Source organism: Bufo bufo, chromosome 2, assembly GCF_905171765.1.
Source record: "Bufo bufo chromosome 2, aBufBuf1.1, whole genome shotgun sequence".
NCBI classification, from domain to species: Eukaryota; Metazoa; Chordata; class Amphibia; order Anura; family Bufonidae; genus Bufo; species Bufo bufo.
The window spans coordinates 489,472,150-489,492,735 of record NC_053390.1 but is presented as its reverse complement, the minus strand read 5'-3'; the positions used below and the strand labels follow the sequence as shown (position 1 = coordinate 489,492,735).

The following is a 20,586-nucleotide window of genomic DNA, read 5'->3' as shown; positions in this document are numbered from 1 at the left end:
TGCACATTTCCACAAGACAGACCGGCTGAAGCTGTCGATGACAACGCTGCAGCAGCGCTTTAACTTGCCAGCTCACCGGCTTTTGTGTGATGTGAGCACGCGCTGGAACTCATCTCAAAGAGAACTTCTCATCTCTCATTCCTGTGGTGGAGAGGACTAGCAAAATGGTGCAATACCAGAAAGTCCTTGTTGAAAAATTGTTCCAAAAATGTCCATCTGACAAGCAGAGTCCGAACTTCCTTGGGCAACCAAGGAGGGGAGAAAAGGGGAACACACAGCAGTTCCAAGAGAGGCAGGGCAACACTCTCCAAGGCCTGGGACAGTTTCATGATACCCTGCCAGCACCCTCACCCTGATGCGCGGCCTAGTGTCACAAGGAGGGAAAAGTTTTGGAAGATGGTGAAGGAGTACGTAGCAGACCGTGTCAGCGTCCTCAGTGATCCCTCAGTGCCTTACAACTACTGGGTGTCCAAGCTGGACACGTGGCAGGAACTGGCTCTCTACGCCTTGGAGGTGCTGGCGTGTCCCGCCGCCAGCGTTTTGTCTGCGCGGATATTTAGTGCTGCTGGTGGCATTATAACAGATAAGCGTATTCGCCTGTCAACTGAAAATGCTGACAGGTTGACTCTTATAAAAATTAACAAGGCCTGGGTTGCCCCTGACTTCTCGACTCCACCGGAGGAAAGTGAATGAACAAAGGCACTTTAAATGTGTTGTTTAATGTACTCAATACACTGTATTCCCATGCACCCCTTCCACTTCAAAAAAGGGTATATGGTTAAATCTTCCTTTTCTCATTCTCCGACTCTTCCATTATATCAAAATGCTTTTTCGTCGCATATATGCCCTCGCATATAATTTTTTACAGGGTCAGCTCACCTGCAGGCTCTCGCATATAATGTTTTACAGGGTCAGCTCACCGGCAGGCCCTCGCATATAATGTTTTACAGGGTCAGCTCACCGGCAGGCCCTCGCATATAATGTTTTACAGGGTCAGCTCAACTGCAGACTCTCGCATATAATGTTTTATATGGTCAGCTCACCTGCAGGCCCTCGCAAATAATGTTTTATATGGTCAGCTCACCTGCAGGCCCTCGCAAATAATGTTTTACAGGGTCAGCTCACCGGCAGGCCCTCACATATAATGTTTTACAGGGTCAGCTCACCTGCAGGCCCTCACCTACAGTCTTTTACAGGGTCAGCTCACCTTCTGATGACGACAGCAAAGTCTTGCCTGTTTGTACTCTGGCACACATAGCTGACTTCATATTAGGCATTAGGCTGCCTTTCCCATGACCCGCGCGTTATACGCATTTTAGACAACACGGATTACTGGTTGTTCACCGTTTTCGACCCCCGCTACAAAGAGAACTTCTCATCTCTAATTCCTCTGGTGGAGAGGACAAGCAAAACGGTGCTATACCAGAAGGTCCTTGTTGAAAAATTGCTCCAAAGTTGATAGGGCAGACATCCGAATGGATTGTCGCAGTCACAGGGACGTGTGATCGCCTAGAAGTTATCTAGAGTCAACAAAGCAGCAGCAGGCCCTCAGCTACAAGTCCAGCCTCAGTAGCCAAGAGTCTGGTCAACACAATCCTCAACATGATGGCACACTGGGTGAACGTTGTGGAGGCTTGGAGCAAGTTGGCTGCTGGCACCAGACTTGCCCTCCAATAGATCCTCGTTAATGGAAAGTGTACTTATTCCAATAACAGGGCCTCTTAAGAGTGCTGTATTGTAATTTATTGTCACTACCTCCCCGAGTCGGGAGTGGGTAATTGCTGCGCGCCTGCTGCCTTCCTTGGATGCTTGTGCTTTAATAACTTTACCCACCCTTTCTGGGTTGTTCACAATTAAGAAAAAAAAGTGGCAATGTAACAACAGCCAATCAGATTTCAGCCATTGACCTCCCTTGGATGTGCTAGCCGTTTCTCAGGCTCCCTCTCCGGCATCGAACCCTGATTCCCCGTTACCCGTGATCACCATGGTAGGCGCAGATGCTCCAAATGTTTTTGAGGGTCACCAGCAGGCTATCAATCATAATTTTTCAAGGGTGTGTATGATGCCCTCCTTTATGTGTAACAAAGGGTGTTTTGGAGTGACGGTACCTTGTAATTTTTGGCAGCCCTTTTACTTAGTGCATAGACTTTATGAGTGTAGGAGTCCCACTACCTGAACTATTGTACCACAATATGAATGAGCCTATCCATTAAGTGATATACAGGTTGTATCGGAGTACCTCTTCCTTGTAATTTCAGGCAGCACTTGCACTTTATATAAAAGTAAATATGCAGGAAAGAATGTTTCTTAACAATTTTCCCTCTAAATGTTATTTTTTCCCCCCGGTTTTGTGCATATTATTGTCAGTCTGTAAAAGTGGCGTACTATTCAGACATTGTTCCCAGCAGCGATCTGTGAGTACAAGATGCATCCAGACATCCTCCCCATACTGTTCCAGAACCATTTTGGTGGTGTTTCCATCAATTTCTGACATTTTCCTATGAACCAGGCACCCTCCCCTCTTCAGAGCAGGGGGTACCTGGTTTAATGCTCGGGTTCTCCCATTGACTTCCATTATACTCGGGTGCTCGGTCGAGCACCTGAATATCCCGATGTGTTCGGCCCAAGCCCCTGAGCACTAGGGTGCTCGATCAACACTAGTCATGTAGTGTCACTATAACAGTACCCCCAATCTTATGGCCATTCTTCTTTGGACCAGAGCTTTACAGAAACTTCTTTAGGAGGGCTGAGACATGAATGTTCTTCAAAGGTTCCTACCCACCAGGAAAAAGGCCTTGTCTGTGATCTTTCTCATCCTTAAGATATCCTTGAATTTATACACATCTTCAAAACTGACTGGGGAGACAGTAGGAGTAGAAACTCTGGAATAGCGATTGAAGGTTTGCTGAAGTGCTAGGTGTGTGGATATTCGTGCCGGGTGACTCTTGGTTAGGTATTAGTTGGGTAATGGGTGTAGTAGAACTTCAGTGCGAAATGTGAACTTCAGTGGGAACATGTGCATGTATTTACAAAATGGATGGACTTCCAGTGTTTCCTCAGGATGCTTGTCCTGGTAGTGGAATTCTTATGACAGTCGTGTAGTGATCATAAAAAGTCATATAAATGGGTCCATGAATTGGAGGAAAGTATACAATGTGAAAATAAAAATATAAAAATAGGATTGGAGTGGAAGTGATAAATATAGTTCCACTTTGTGTCCGTTAAAATGTTGAATAGATGGTACTTTACTGATTCACTGTGTTCTGTTCCACTTGTCCGATCGCTTTCTTTACCCTGCAAGGACCTACGAGGTGTCCCACGTGGTCCGTTGCGGGTGTGTTGTGGCGTCTCACGTGACAGGGCGGGGCAACACGTCACTCCTGGCGGTGGTTGTGATTGGTCCCTAGATTTAGCGCGGGAATTCGCTTTCGGAGTGTTGAATCGCAATTGGTTTTCTGCTTTTTGTTTTTTTCTGATTGGCTTTAAGTTTTCGGAAAGATCATTCAAATGATTTAGAAAAACGGGTAAATGTAAAAAAGTATAAAAAAAATGAGTAAAAATAAGAATAAACTTGTGTGTCCCTCGAGTTCCTTTTACCAAACGCGTTTCGGAGCTTTTTTCTCTGTGAGGGTATTTTAAGCATTTTTCCTGAAAGTGGGCATTACGATTGTCTGATTAGGTGATCTCGAAGATCTGGATTGGGTTTTGTTGGATTTTGTATTCGTTCGTATTGTTAAGTAAATCGCAGTGGTAATCGCATGAATGGAGTTGTTTGGAAGTGTTACTCTATTTCAGAACATTAAGGCTTGGTCTATTCGGACGCAATGTTGTATTTGCCTTGATGTCTCAGTTTGAGTTTTCTTTGAGTTGTAGGCCATTGGAATCCTTGGATGAAGATTATTTAGTCGTTTGTTGTGCATTTGTGTTTGCGATTTTTTTGTGAATTTGTTTTCTCATAAGAAACGTAGGTGGGTTTCAAGTGCGATTCTTTTGTGTTTGCATGTATTGGGTGTAGTTGTATCATCCTGTACTAGTTTCTTGATCCTTTGCTACCTTGGGTTTGATGGAATATTAGGTAGAGTGTTGATCAATTGTTTGCGGTTTTTAATGTTTTTAGTTCTTTTGTATTGGGTGTGTGTTGTGTGTGGTTTTGATATGTTTTTTTTTCGTATTTTAGATGTAGATGTATCTTCTTGTGGTAACCTTTTGATCTTTTTCTTGGTTATTATTAATGAGATATGTGGTAGCTGACTGTTAGCCATAAAAACGCACATGCGTTTTATTTGCGTTTTTTGTGTTTCTTTTGGGGTTTTGTTTAAAGTTTTATTTTTTTTATGTGTTTGAAATACTTTTGTTGTCTTTGTAGTGGCTTCATATGCTCCTTTGGTAGTGTATATTCCAATGTTTGGGAAATGTTTTCTTTTGATTGCAGTATACTGCTTTGATGGGTGCAAATGGGTCTGTAAAAAACAAGAGCAAAGGGGGCTGGATCGAGAAATTGAAGGAACTGCCAACTTTGATGGCGGAAGCCTAATGATATGGGGTTGTTTCACAGCAAAAGGCATTAGATACATGACCAGGATCTACAGTGTTCTCAATGCTAAGCTATATGTGAGTATCCTACAAGACAAGACACTGGAGTACTAAAAAGAATGACAGTGTTCCAGCAGGACAATGACCAGAAGCATATGTCAAGATTGGTGAAGAAATGGTTCAATGATGGAAGGATTCAGGCAGTGTTGAAAGCCAAAAGGTTGATTTAAAAAGTACTAATAAAATAATAAAAATTAAAGAGACGAGTCTCTCCTCCATAATGTTGGATCCTTAGTACTGCAGGATATTTTAGCTGGAATTAAATTCTCCTTGCATAAAGAGCTCCTCCTTGTCACATCATCAAATACAAGCAGCTTTTCACCACGCAGGATGAGGGGGGACAGTTTAGCATGGAAAGTTCTTAGGATTTTCTCTTTATGGTTATAGTCCAGGTACCTTTCTTGGCTTGTTCATAGAAAACCTCCTCTTGTAATTGTTGGGTTTTCCCCAGTGGGCGAGCAGGGCAAACATGGCCCTCTCCACCCTTTGGTTGCCCGTCAGGCCTAATGCAATGGGGAGTTCTTCCTCACACAGAGCCTGTAACAGAGAAGGTTTGATGGTCTCTGGGAGGCCAAATATTTGCAGGTTATTCCTGCGTGACCAGTTTTCCAGGTCTTCCATGTGGTCCCGTAGCTTGGTGTTCTCCCTCTCCAACTTATACACCTTAGCATAAGCCCCTAATGCATCGTCTTCCAGAAAGGTTACTCTTTGCTTGAGCTTCTCTAACAAGTGTTCATATGGCTATGTGAATGGGAAACCAAATAAAAAAAAAAATTAAAACTTATGGCTCTGGGAAGGCAGGGGGCGAAAAATGAAAACGCAAAAATGGAAAATGGCTGTGTCAGGAAGGATTATTTCTAATAATAATTAAAGGATTTTTTCTATCTCCCACTTTAGCATTTTGTTCAACTGCCTGTCACGGCGGGCGTGCACGCACTCAGTGACAGATAACGAACCAACCAGGCTCTGGGCGAGAGACAGGGAAGGGTCACCTCCTAGCTAATCCCTGACCTCTTTCTCTGCGCTGCTCAGCCCATCTACAGTTCTTGAAGGTAGATCTGAGATGTCCCCGTGCCTGGGCTGACAAAACCCTGAATTCCCTGAGATGGTGAAGTGGGAAATAGGAGCAGCCTGCTCGCACAGAACCTGGATGGGAAAGATGACACAAAACAACCAACAAGAAACAACACTTATCTTCCTGAGCTGGAGCAGACAGCCAACCTTCCTTCCTAGCTTCCAAGATCACAATAATGAATATAATCCGCTCAGGGCACTGGGCAGAGGAGCTATTTAAACTAATGACTCCACCCAGTGCACCTGATGAGGGGCGGATCCAGCACGACGTCAAAACAAACACTAAACTCGTGCTGCAATCCTGGCCGACCTCCGCACATCGTCAGAGTGGGGCATGACAGTACCCCCCCTTCTACGGATGACCTCCGGACACCCTGGACCAACCTTATCCGGATGGGACCTATGAAAGGCCCTCACCAGACGGCTGGCGTTGACATCTGACGCCGGAACCCACATCCTCTCCTCAGGACCGTATCCCCTCCAGTGAACCAGGTACTGGAGGGAACCCCGCAAAACTCTCGAGTCGAGAATCCTGGAGATCTCGAACTCCAAGTTTCCCTCGACCAGAACAGGAGGAGGAGGCAATGGCGATGGTACCACCGGTTTAACATATTTTTTTAGTAAAGACTTGTGGAAGACATCGTGGATCCTCCAAGTCTGCGGCAGATCAAGTCGAAATGCCACAGGATTGATCACAGCAGAAATCTTATATGGACCAACAAATCTTGGACCCAGTTTCCAAGATGGCATTCTCAACTTGATATTCCTAGTGGACAACCACACCAAATCACCCACACACAGGTCCGGACCAGTCACACGTCTCCTGTCAGCCATTCGTTTATACCTCTCACCCATCCTCTCCAAATTCCCTTGAATCCCCCGCCAGATAGAGGATAAGGCAGAAGAGAATCTCTCCTCCTCTGGCATCCCGGAGGAACCAGACCCAGAAAAGGTACCAAACTGAGGATGGAAACCGTATGCGCCAAAAAATGGCGACTTACCCGTGGACTCCTGCCTACGGTTATTCAATGCAAATTCTGCTAAGGGCAAGAACGAGGACCAGTCCTCCTGATTCTCAACCACAAAGCACCTCAAGTAGGTCTCCAGGTTTTGATTGGTACGCTCCGTCTGACCATTCGACTGTGGATGAAAAGCCGACGAGAAAGAAAGTTGAATGCCACGTCGAGAGCAGAACGCCCTCCAAAACCTGGAGACAAACTGCGTGCCCCTATCAGAGACCATATCCGAAGGAATACCGTGCAATTTAACAATATTATCCACAAAAATCTGCGCAAGAGTCTTAGCGTTAGGCAGACTTGTTAGTGGTATAAAGTAAGCCATTTTACTGAAACGATCGACTACCACCAAAATCACTGTTCTCCCGGAGGAACTCGGTAGGTCCGTAATAAAGTCCATGGACAAATGTGTCCAAGGACGAGATGGAATAGACAATGGAAGAAGTGAACCAGGCGGTCGAGTATGAGCAACCTTAGACTACCCAGTATCTGGGAAGGTTTCACAAGCTGCCACGTAATTCTCAATACTCTTACGCAAACCTGGCCACCAGAACCTCCGGGACACCAGATCACAGGTGGACTTACCACCAGGATGTCCAGCGAGAACAGCATTGTGATGTTCCTTAAACACCTTGTATCGTAGGCCCTCAGGAACAAACAACCTCCCTGGGGGACACGAACCAGGAGCCCCCTCCTGAGCTCCCAACACCTCCATCTTCAATTCAGGGTACAGAGCGGAGACCACCACTCCATCCACCAAAATCGGCGCTGGATCTTCTGAATCACCTCTCCCAGGGAAGCTGCGAGACAAGGCATCAGCCTTGACGTTCTTGACCCCTGGGCGAAAGGTAACCACGAAATTGAACCTGGTAAAAAAAAGTGACCATCTGGCCTGCCTAGGGTTCAGACGCTTGGCAGATTGCAGGTAAGCCAAATTCTTATGGTCAGTATACACCGTAACGGGGTGAGACGCCCCCTCCAACCAGTGGCGCCATTCCTCAAAGGCCAACTTGATAGCCAACAACTCTCTATCTCCAACATCATAATTCCTCTCGGCGACCAAGAGCTTCTTGGAGAAGAAGGCACACGGGACCCACTTGCCAGGAGATGAACCCTGTGACAGCACCGCCCCAACCCCCACCTCTGATGCATCAACCTCCACTACGAATGGTTGAGACACATCCGGCTGCACCAGAATGGGAGCAGACGCAAAACGCTCCTTAACAGCCGAAAAGGCCTGCAACGCCTCATCCGACCAGACAGAGACATCGGCGCCCTTCTTGGTCATATCAGTAAGAGGTTTTACTAGGGTAGAATAATTCGAAATACATTTCCTATAATAATTTGTAAACCCCAAGAACCGCATCAAAGCTTTCTGATTCTTTGGTCGGTCCCACTCCAGAACCGCCCGGACCTTTTCGGGGTCCATACGAAAACCGGAATCAGAAAGCATGTATCCCAAGAACGGAAGCTCTTGCACCGCAAACAAACATTTCTCCAATTTGGCATACAACTTATTCTCCCGAAGGATCGTCAAAACCTGTCTCACATGATCCTGATGGGTCTTCAGATCAGGAGAATAAATTAAAATGTCATCCAGGTAAACTACTACGAACCTCCCCACCAAGTGATGAAAAATGTCATTGACGAATCGCTGAAATACTGCTGGCGCGTTCGTCAACCCAAAAGGCATAACCAGGTTCTCAAAATGACCCTCGTGCGTATTGAAGGCCGTTTTCCACTCATCCCCCTCCTTGATCCTGATCAGATTGTAGGCTCCTCTCAAATCCAACTTAGAGAAAACCTTGGCTCCAACAATCTGATCAAAAAGATCAGAGATCAAGGGCAGGGGATATGGATCCCGGACTGTAATACGGTTCAACTCCCGGAAATCCAAACACGGTCTCTGTGATCCATCTTTTTTCTTCACAAAGAACAAACCTACTGCCACTGGAGACTTAGATGGTCTAATATGACCCTTTGCCAAACTCTCAGCGACATACTTTCGCATGACCTCTCTTTCGGGTTGAGAGAGGTTGTAAAGCCGAGACTTTGGCAACTTGGCGCCAGGAATGAGATTAACTGGACAATCATAGTCCCGATGAGGGGGAAATTCCTGAGCCCCACCCTCCGAAAAAACATCCGCAAAATCCGAGAGATACGGAGGTAAAGCCGTAATGGACACTTCAGAAATAGATGTGACAAGACAATTGTCCGAACAAAACTCGCTCCAACCAATGATTTGTTTCGCTTGCCAGTCTATAATTGGGTTATGTCTAATCAACCATGGCAACCCCAAAACTATAGGAGCTGGCAAATCCTTCATGACAAAACAAGAAATAATTTCAGCATGTGAATCACCCACCCTTAAATGAATACCATGAACAATGTGAGTGAGACTCCTTTGAGAAAGAGGGGAAGAATCAATTGCAAAAACACAAATCTCGTTCTCTAACGTGCAAGTACTTAGTCCCAGGCCTTGAAGAAAAAGAAAGTTAATTAGGTTTACCCCAGCAACACAATCAAGGAATACATCAACAAACACATTTTTTGACTCTAGCGCCACCATAGCTGAAAGGAGAAAATGGGAACTGCAGGGAGCTTGCATACCTGTCTGCTCCACCACACCATTCATACTACCAAGTGTGAGGGAGGTTTTTTTTTCTTTTTTCTTTTTCTCTTCCACCTGTGATTTAACATGAGGACAAGAAAAAATAAAATGACCCCTCTTTCCACAAAAGTAACATAGTTTGTGCAATTTCCTAAAGTCTCTACTATCAGAATGGCAAGAAATCTGACCCAATTGCATGAGTTCCTCCCCTACTCCAGAGTTATAAGCAATATCACCCTGGGCAGAAAAAGAAACAAAACCACACGCAGGAGGGATCCCCTGCACGGAGGGACCCTTTCCCCTCTCTCGGATACGTCTATCCAACCGTATAGCCAAAGACATTGCATTCTCTAAAGTATCCGGATACTCATGAAAAGCCAGGGGATCCTTCAACCTTTCAGATAACCCCTGACAAAACTGACTACGTAACGCGGGGTCGTTCCACCCCGACTCAGTAGCCCACCTCCTAAACTCTGTACAGTAACCCTCTGCAGTATGTTTACCCTGTAGTAAGTTACGCAATTTTGATTCTGCCATCGAGACCCGATCTGGGTCATCGTAAATCAATCCCAGGGCTTGGAAAAATTCCTCCACTGACCGGAGAGCCAGAGAACCGGGCGGCAGAGAAAAAGCCCAGGATTGAGCGTCCCCTTTAAGCAGAGACATGATGATACCAACCCTCTGATCCTCATTACCTGACGAAAATGGACGCAGTCGAAAGTACAATTTGTATGACTCTTTAAAGCAGAAAAAATCATCCGTACTCCCTGTAAATCTGTCGGGAAGAGCGACTTTAGGCTCCCCACCAATTTGACCTGTATCTGATGCCAGAAACCTCTGACACTGTGTGACCGTACCACGCAGATCCGCAACCTCTAGGGATAAACCCTGCATGCGGTCAACCAGTGCATCAATTGACGCCATCACAAAAGCGCTGAGTGATGGCAGTCACAGTATGGCGGATTATAATGTCACGGCGGGCGTGCACTCAGTGACAGATAACGAACCATCCAGGCTCTGGGCGAGAGACAGGGAAGGGTCACCTCCTAGCTAATCCCTGACCTCTTTCTCTGCGCTGCTCAGCCCATCTACAGATCTTGAAGGTAGATCTGAGATGTCCCCGTGCCTGGGCTGACAAAACCCTGAATTCCCTGAGATGGTGAAGTGGGAAATAGGAGCAGCCTGCTCGCACAGAACCTGGATGGGAAAGATGACACAAAACAACCAACAAGAAACAACACTTATCTTCCTGAGCTGGAGCAGACAGCCAACCTTCCTTCCTAGCTTCCAAGATCACAAGATTGAATATAATCCGCTCAGGGCACTGGGCAGAGGAGCTATTTAAACTAATGACTCCACCCAGTGCACCTGATGAGGGGCGGATCCAGCACGACTCCAAAACAAACACTAAACTCGTGCTGCAATCCTGGCCGACCTCCGCACATCGTCAGAGTGGGGCATGACACTGCCTTACTGCTCCAGGTTCCCCTTCTGGCTCACACTGGCCCACAAGGGAACAGTTGAATCCCCCGGTGTGCCCAAGAGCAAGGTGGGCCCCTAGTCCCCTAACCCTAGCAGAAGTGGCACATGGCACAGTAAACTGACTGCACTACATATAGGTAGCCAGCATGCAGCATGTAAAGCACCATGTGTTTATATAAAGAGCTGGGAAGATTATTTATCAAACTACCCAGTATATTATTATAGATGCATCGTGTGGCTGAGATGAGTTCTAGGTACAGAGTCTAGCCTGTATCCTCTTTTCCCAAGGACTTGCTCTCTCAAAGTTACTGCAGGGGCCCCGTAATCAATCATCATGTAGCATCTTTCTGGTGCCACTGTGTGAGCAGGTAATATTTGCATGAAGTTTTACAGTGTGCCCTCAGAATCAATGTTACTGGTGGGCCCTAGATACAAGAGTCCAACACTGTTCCTCTGTCCTGCTTGTTATGTGGGCAGAGCTATGCTGTTATCAAATTACACTATGCAGGGCTCTGGGCAGTGGCGTACCTTGCATGCAGGCAGACCACGCAGCTGCTATGGGGCCCGTAGGGAAGGGGGGCCTGCAGTGGAGGATAGGCCCCACCCCTAATTACCTTCAATACTGGCTCCCGTCCATTTTCACACTAAAATTCCTATCATCAGTGGAGAAAGCTAAAGGACCTTTAATGATGTCAGCACAGGTCCTGCAATCACCATTCGGTGCAATCACCATTCCCCTTCATTGCGCCCGCTACATACAATGGAATGTGATTCGTGATGAAGTAATTTATAACTAATCAAAGTTTTTTGTGAACTTCGGCGAAGCAGCCAAATCAAATTTTTGATAACTTCATTCATCTCTAATATTAGGTATTGCTGCATGTGTAATGACCGGCTCCCTTAAAATATCACATTGTCTACCCTGTGTGGTGAATGCAGTAAAAATAATTTTAAATATGATGCCAAAAATGCCACTTTTTGGCCACTTCACCTCACAAAATGCATAAATATCGAGCGATCAAAAACTCGTATGTACCCCAAAATGGTGCGAAAGAAAACGTCACCTAATCCCACAAAAAATGAAACAAGACATTACAAAAGACCATCTAGAGAAAAATAAAAAATTTATGTTAGAAAATGGTAAAACAACATGATTTATCTTTTAAAAGATGCTTTTATTGTGTAAAACTGTACAACAATGTAAGAATAGACATATTTGATATTGTCGCATATGTAAGGACCTGTTCTATAAAAATATCACATGATCTACCCCATCGGATGAATGCTGTAAAAAAACAAAACAAAAAAACACTATATCAGGACACCCATTTTCGGGTCAACTTTCCTCCCAAAAATCATATTATCAAGCAATCAAATAGTCATATGTACCCCCAAAATAGTAACAACTACATTGTCATTAGTGATGTACGAACATCGGCTGGGACGATTCGTGAACGTGATCAAATGTTCGCGAACCGCAAGTTCGCGGCGGGCCCCATTCACTTTAATGGTGTCACGAGGGTGTCAAGAACCACGCCTGACTCCGTTATACCCGGGGTCAGGAAGTCGCAGCGGTTGGCTGCGCGCTCTATGTAAGATAGGGCTGTTTCCTTATGGTAGCTTTCTGGGTTTGCTTTGCAACCCTTTTGGCTCACTCAGGGATCCGTAGCTCTTTCTCCTCAGCTGTTCCTTGTCCAGCACTCCCAACCTCCTTATATTCCCCTCTCACACTTCTCTAGTTGCCAGATATAGAGCGGAACGACCCGGCTCTCAGGAGTCAGTTCTGCTCTGGGTTATCCGAAAGGGTTAAGGATGCGCTTGCATTATATGAGACCCCCTTTTCCCTTGATGTGGTTATGTCCCTTTCTATCCGAATAGATAGACGCCTTAGGGGCAGGTTGAAAAAACCGGAGCAATTGGTAACCCCTCCCAAGCAGCAGTTAGTCTGTACGGACTTAGACGAGCCTATGCAGCTAGGAGGAACTACTCGTCAGGTCCGTCCTCCTGAGGCTCGCCGTAGGCGTGGGGTTTGTTTTTTTTGTGGGTAGAGGGGTCATTTCATTAATGTCTGTCCTTCTTTCCTCAGAAACAAAAGACCGTCAGAAAACTACTAACCCAGGGCTGTGTGGAGGATGTCAGCCGCAATTTGTGTTGCCAGCGGTTATTGTTTTTGGTGATAAGACGGAGACTATTTCTTTCTTTCTAGACAGTGGAGCAGGGGTAAATTTGATAGATGCCCATTTTGCCCGCACTATGGGTTTGTCTCTCTGTACGCTTCAGAGACCTGTTCCCATATTCGCTATTGATTCTGCTCCTCTGTCTCAGAGAAACCTCACCCACATTGTTCATAATTTACACCTTCGGGTAGGGGACCACCGTAACAAGATGCTTTCATGTTATGTTCTGGAGGGGCTTCCCACTCCGGTAGTGCTGGGTCTTCCCTGGTTGGTAGCGCACAATCCATTGGTGGATTGGCAGGCCAGGGAGATATTGGAGTGGAGTGAGCAGTGCAGAGAAAATTGCTTAAATAGCAATTGCTTAGTCGCCTCCATAACTACCCTACCTACATTTATTTCGGATTTTGAGGACGTTTTTTCTGAAAAGGGTTGTCAGAAGTTACCACCTCATCGTCCTTATGATTGCCCGGTTAACCTTATTCCTGGCGCAAAATTACCCAAGACCAGGTTATATAATCTTTCAGGTCCAGAGAGACAAGCCATGAAAGATTATATCTCCGAGAGCTTGGCTAAGGGACACATCAGACCCTCTTCTTCACCCGTGGCTGCAGGGTTTTTCTTCGTTAAAAAGAAAGATGGGGGCCTGCGTCCTTGCCTAGATTTTCGCGAATTAAATCGGATAACCATCCGAGACCCATACCCTCTTCCTCTCATTCCTGACCTGTTTAACCAGATTGCGGGTGCTAGGTGGTTCTCCAAACTTGATCTTAGGGGGGCCTACAATCTGATTCGTATTAAGGAGGGGGATGAGTGGAAGACAGCTTTTAACACCCCTGAGGGGCATTATGAAAATCTAGTTATGCCTTTCGGTCTGACCAATGCTCCTGCCGTCTTTCAACATTTCGTTAATGACATTTTTAGTCATCTAATTGGCAGGTTTGTGGTAATATACCTAGATGATATTTTAATTTATTCGTCTGATCTGAGAACACATGAGGTGCATGTCAGACAAGTACTGCAGGTCCTACGGACGAATAAATTATATGCTAAAATTGAAAAATGTCTCTTCGCCGTTCAGGAGATACAATTCCTGGGTTATCTTTTATCTGCTTCAGGTTTCCGTATGGATCCTAGGAAGGTCCAGGCAATTTTAGATTTGGATCTTCCTGAGAACCTCAAAGCACTGCAACGGTTTTTGGGCTTCGCGAATTTCTATAGGAAATTCATAAAAAATTATTCGCTTATTGTAAATTCCCTTACTGACATGACTAGGAAGGGGACTGATTTTTCTAAATGGTCTGACGCTGCTAAAGTTGCTTTTTCCTCTCTAAAAGAGAGGTTTACCTCAGCACCTGTACTAGTCCAAGCTGATGTCTCTCAGCCTTTTATTGTTGAAGTCGATGCGTCAGAGGTGGGAGTGGGGGCGGTGCTGTCTCAGGGTCCGTCTCCTGGCAATTGGCGTCCTTGTGCTTTCTTTTCTAAGAAACTATCTGCAGCAGAAAAGAACTACGATATTGGCAATAGGGAACTATTAGCTATTAAACTAGCGTTTGAAGAATGGCGTCACTTTTTAGAGGGGGCAGTCCACCCCGTCACTGTGATTACGGACCACAAAAATCTTCTGTACCTCGAATCAGCTAAGCGTCTCACCCCTAGACAAGCTAGGTGGTCGGTATTTTTTTACCAGGTTTAACTTTGTGATTACCTATCGTCCTGGGTCAAAGAATACCAAGGCTGATGCACTATCTCGATGTTTCCCTGGAGGGGGTAATGTGAGTGATCCGGTGCCCATTCTTCAAAGAGGAGTGGTTGTTTCTGCAGTACACTCTGTTCTGGAGGGGAAGGTGTTAGAGGCCCAAGGGGGCGCCCCGGTCTCTTGCCCCTCAGAGAAATTGTTTGTACCGTTGAACCTGCGTTTTGAATTATTAAAGGAACATCATAATTCGGCACTTGCTGGGCACCCGGGTAGTAAAGCAACCTTGGAGCTATTGTCTCGTCGTTTTTGGTGGCCAAGGTTGCGTCAGGATGTATTGGATTTTGTGTCTTCTTGTTCTACTTGTGCGCGCGCAAAAGTTTCACATACACGTCCTGCAGGGTCTCTATTACCACTCGTCATTCCCAATAGACCATGGACACATCTGTCAATGGATTTTATCACTGACTTACCTTTGTCTGCGGGTAAAACAGTTATTTTGGTAGTAGTGGACAGGTTTAGCAAAATGGTACACTTCATTGCGTTACCCGCACTACCTAATGCTAAGACTCTTGCTCAGGTATTCGTCAGTGAAATCGTGAAGCTTCACGGGGTCCCCTCCGATGTTGTTTCGGATCGGGGTACCCAGTTTATTTCTAGGCACGTGATCGCCGCACGGGTGAGGAACCCGTCTAGGGACGTCAGGGCAGTCAGGTGCCAGCCGCAAGTTGAGTCAGGGGTCACCACCTTTCCCTCTCCCTTGGGCAGGGCTTTCCCTTTTCCCTCCCTGTGCGTGACGCCGGTCATTACAAATGGCAGACGAGCCTGAAAAACCTTCAGGTCATTATTGCAGCCAAGAAATACTTACAAAAAGTGTACAAATCATCCCACAACATGGATAGTGACATACCAGAGGGGGATCAATGGCAAAAATTCTCTAAAAAAATATGTATTTTAATCAGGGGCCATTTTTATGCATCTTAAAGAGAAACTGTCAAAAATGTGGCCTGTTGGAGCCTAGAAAATTTTTATTTTTGGCCACGGGAGTACAGGCCCCAAACATTAGGCATTCACCGGACAGAAAACATCAAGTGATGATGTGGCTGGAGGTATATTAGACAGTCATTGGATATCAATTTTACTGCAGACCAGTACAAATAAATGTCAAATACATATGTTTAAAATAACTAAAAATATAAAATTTGATTAAAAACATGGCTAACGAAATCCCCCCTCTTGAATAAACCCCAAATGAAAATATGTGAAATTCAATAACACATGGTCGTCACAGGTGTTGAATTCCTCCGAGGCCCCAACAATTAGGCATTCACAGTACAGAAAATATAAAGTGATTATGTGGCCGGAGGTATATTAGACGGTCAATGGATATCAATTTTACAGCAGGCCGGTGGACTACAGGCCCCAAAAATTTGTCATTCGCCGTACAGAAAAGAACAATTGCGGTTGCCAATGGCCACAAATTTTCTAAAGGTCTCAGAGTCCACCAGTTTATATGGCAGTAGTTGACCGGCTAGCAGTTCCGACAAGCCGGCGGTCAGCCGTTGGGCAAGAGGGTTATCCGGCGTCATCAACTTTTTACGTTCGAACATTTGGGCCAAGGAAGCCTGCCTTTTCCAAGTTAAACACAACGATGGCACGGTGGAAAGTGGAGGACAAATGGGAGGAGAGAGGAGAAGGAGAAGAGGCAAAACGTGGAGCGTGCGGGAGTGTGGCTTTGTGGGTTCTGATGGCATTGTTCCCACTAGGCTCGGTGATGGCTATCGTCTCTAGGTGAGTGTTGGGCTTACTGCGACTTATGCGTTGACAGCACAGGCTGCAGATGGCAACACGATTGTCAGCAGCTAACATGTTAAAAAAAGCCCACACTGCGGAGCCATGTGCTGGCATCCTGAAAGCACCAGATGTGACCGTGCATGGTGGATGGCTCGCTCCAGATACATTTGCAGTCTTCTTTTTTTGCCTCCTGTGCACAGCGAGTTCTGCCTGCTTCTCCTCTCTATCTATTTGTGGAAGCAGGTATATAGAACCCTTTAATGAGTATTTGCTGGAAGCAGGTATATCAAACGCCTTAATCAGTTTTTTTGGGGGGCAACTGGTATATTACACCAGTTGCAATTAGTTGTTCTAATAGTGTTGGTCCCTCTGTATAGCTACGGTATCTCAGCAGAACTGCACACAAATGCTGCACAATACAAATGCACTATATAGGAAGTATATTATAGGCATATCACACCCCTGCCTCAATCAGTTTTTTTGGGGGGGCAACTGGTATATCACACCAGTTACAATTAGTTGTTCCAATACTGTTGGTCCCTCTGTATAGCTGCGGTATCTCAGCAGAACTGCACACAAATGCTGCACAATACAAATGCACTATATAGAAATTATATTATAGGTATATCACACCCCTGCCTCAATCAGTTTTTTGGTGGGGCAACTAGTATATCACATCAGTTGCAATTAGTTGTTCCAATAGCCTTTGTCCCTCTGTATAGCTGCAGTATCCCAGCAGAACTGCACACAAATGCTACATAGTTACATAGTTAATACGGTTGAAAAAAGACATACGTTCATCAAGTTCAACCAAGGGATAGGTGGGGTACTGCACAATACAATACAAATGCACTATATAGGATGTATATTATAGGTATATCACACCCCTGCCTCAATTCGTTTTTTTGGGGGGCAACAGGTATATCACACCAGTTGCAATTACTTGTTCGATTAGCGTTTGTCCCTCTGTATAGCTGTGGTATCGCAGCAGAACCGCACACAACTGCTGCACAATACAAATGCACTATAATATACTTTCTATGTTAGAAAGTATATTATAAGTATATAACACCCCTCATTAAGTCACACCTATTGATAGCACACCTATACTAGTCCTTAAAAGGACTTTTGTGGCCCTATTAGCTAGCCTTTGGTGTCTCTAACAGTCTGTCCATGCTCCACACAGTAACCTCTCCCTACACTGGCAAAAGACTGAATGTAAAATGGTGGCCAAATCGGGTTTATTTATAGGATAGGGGGGTGTGTCCATGTGCTGAAACATCTAAATTGGCTGTCTTGTCCCACCTGATGGATGTGTCATGGGTCAAAGTCCGGCACAATGCAAAAGAATCTCGCGTCGGCGGACATCGCCATATGTTCACCTGTTCGGCAAACCGTGAACGAGCAAAGTTCGCCGCAAAACGACCACTGGGCGAACAGCAAGGCCATCTCTAATGGTCATCTCATACCACAAAAACGTAAATTTTCTGTCTGAAAAGGGTTAACTTCCAAGTAGGGATGAGCGAATCCGACGGTTACAGGTTCGACGTTCGGCGGCGGTGGAGGAATTCTGTTATGGATTCCGTTATCACGGAATATAATGAAATTCTAGGATTGAATGCTAAACGTAAGCCTCTAAGAGGCATTCCGTCATGATAGAAGTCTGCGGGACGCATAATCGATCCATCCGGTATGCAGGACAGAACTTCTTTTTCCGTCCTGCATAACGGAAACCAGACAGATCTGTTATGCTGCCTATAGACTTCTATTATAATGGAATGCAAAACGGAATGCCTCTTAAAGGCTTCCATTTAGCATTCCATCATAGCATATTCCGTGATAATGGAATCCATTATGGAATTCCACCACCTTATGAACACCGAACCTGTAAATGTTTGGTTCACTCATCGCTACTTCCAAGCTTTCACACTGAGATTGGGCCACCAAGTGGGAAGAATATGATTAGGCAGAGTAGGTATACCTGATTTATAGCTATTTTTGACAAATTAATTTCGAACAAATCAAATTTCTTGGCGAACTTTGGTTAATCAGCCAAATCAAATTTTTCTAAATTTCGCTAATCTCTACTTACCATTAGAATGTATTAACACGCTGTGTTTATATTGCATTGTTGTAGAAGATTTGCTGGTAAAAAAACATGTAAATGTGGAATAGTTGGTGTCCTTTTAATAAGGACTTCTATCTTGCTATATTTATGGTATTTGCATAGACAGCTCAGTACATGAATTACATGAAAAGAAAGCTGTATTTTAGAGAAGAAACTAAGTGTACATCTGGCTAGGAATTAAAAAAAAGGTGAGCACTTATACAGTTATCCTTCTTTCTGCAGTGTACTCCAAGTTGTGGTCCTGGGTATAGACATAGAGTTGTCCTTTGCAAGTCAGGGGACAATGAGAACACGCTGCCACCCTCCCAATGCCAAGGAACAGATAAGCCAGCAACTAATATGAGGTGTACACTGCAACGTTGTCCCCCACCTCACTGGGTGACAGGTGAATGGTCTGAGGTATGTATAGATCAAATAATTTTAACATTGCAAAAATAAAAAATTAATGCAAGAAAGCACAGTTTTGTGATAATTTAATGCATATTATTCCCAGTGTTCAGCACAATGTGGACTTGGACAGCGGAGACGTTCTGTACAGTGTGTGAGCCACACAGGACAGCCCTCAGTGGAGTGTGTAGAGTCTGTGCGTCCGCCTGCTATGCAGCAGTGTGAAAATAAATGTGAAGTTGGACCTTCTGACAGTCCAGATGGTTAGAGATTTTACTACATCATATTTGTACAAATATTGCTTTGTTGCCTGTTTTTGTATCCTCATTCTTTGTTGCTGTTTCCCTATATCTGTGCCCCTGTCTATTCCTCCCATAGCTTGAAACTTCCTATATACTTTTCTCTTCCCACGATGTGTATCCAAAGACCATTTTGTCCAGTTCTTTCCTGTTTCTAACATTCTCATTCTTTCTCCTTGCTCTCTACAGAATGTAAAGATGTCAACAAAGTGGCCTACTGCCCCCTGGTGCTCAAGTTTAAGTTTTGTAGCCGACCATACTTCAGACAGATGTGTTGCCGGACCTGTCAGGCCCACTGACATTAATCAGGAGTAGCCAATCTCTTGTCTTTCTTCTTTTTTTTTTATCAACTGAATCCTTTTCTGCCCTTGTATTTTTGGATTTCCAAATGTCTTCAATTCCTCAAAAGAATAGTTTTCTAGTCCTTTTTTTTTTTTACTAATTTCATGTCAAGACTGACATTTCTCAGTTTTCTACTGTTTGTACAATTAACTGTGGTGCTATTGTATATTTTACACATTTCACTTGTTTCATAGATATGCTACAGTATTCAAATCCTACATATACATCACTTATCACCTCACTAAATGGCGGGATTAATGTTGACAAGTAAAGGCTATCATACATGGTTATCAATAAACAAATTGGTTGTCAAAGGTTTGTATTTTAACCACGGTAAAATATCACATTTTTTAGTCTGCTAGATCAGGGATGCCCAACCTGCGGCCCTCCAGCTGTTGCAAAACTACAACTCCCAGCATCCCTGGACATTTTACAGATATTAGAGCATGCTGGGAGTTGTAGTTTTGCAACAGCTGGAGGGCCGCAGTTTGATCATCCCTGTGCTAGATCAAGGAGAACAAGAAGGCTACAGCTTTCGGGTATCACCAAGAGATGTAGCATTACCATGCGCTGCTGGACATTTTTAGCAATTTTGTGCCATTTCAAATTAATTCTTAGAAAATATGTGGAAGTTTTCCAGTGCTTTTTCAATCCGAGTGCATCTAAACTTATCTATGATATAATATTGTTGGTGCTAAAAACTAAATAAACTTTATTATGTTTATTTTTTAGTGTAAATTTAACAAAGAAAACCTTGTTGTATAAAGCCCCCTTTACACTGCTCAATGGAGCAAAAGTTTGTTAGAAAGGAAACGTTCCTTCCCGGCAATCGCCTGCTTGTCATTGGAGGAAATATGTGGCCACAGGATGAGAAAGGCGCTCATAGTGAAAATAAGTAAAGATGAATCAGCGTCCTTCAAATTAAGGTGAATATGTGATGCTCACCTGTTTAGGTTGCACCGAATTGGGTGCAACCGTGATGAAGGTTCG

The 20,586-nt window shown here is 44.7% G+C and overlaps 1 protein-coding gene across 1 annotated transcript in view; it reads left to right on the top strand.

Annotated features, from left to right (window-relative positions):
* Positions 1-19,600, top strand: part of LOC120990945 (A disintegrin and metalloproteinase with thrombospondin motifs 6-like) — a 452,812-nt gene extending 433,212 nt beyond the window's left edge. The window contains exons 8-10 of the mRNA XM_040419836.1: positions 18,791-18,967; positions 19,062-19,218; positions 19,444-19,600. Coding sequence (XP_040275770.1) covers positions 18,791-18,967; positions 19,062-19,218; positions 19,444-19,553 — 444 coding nt within the window. The 3' untranslated portion in view covers positions 19,554-19,600. The remainder of the gene's footprint in view (positions 1-18,790; positions 18,968-19,061; positions 19,219-19,443) is intronic.
* The last annotated feature ends 986 nt before the right edge of the window (positions 19,601-20,586 follow it).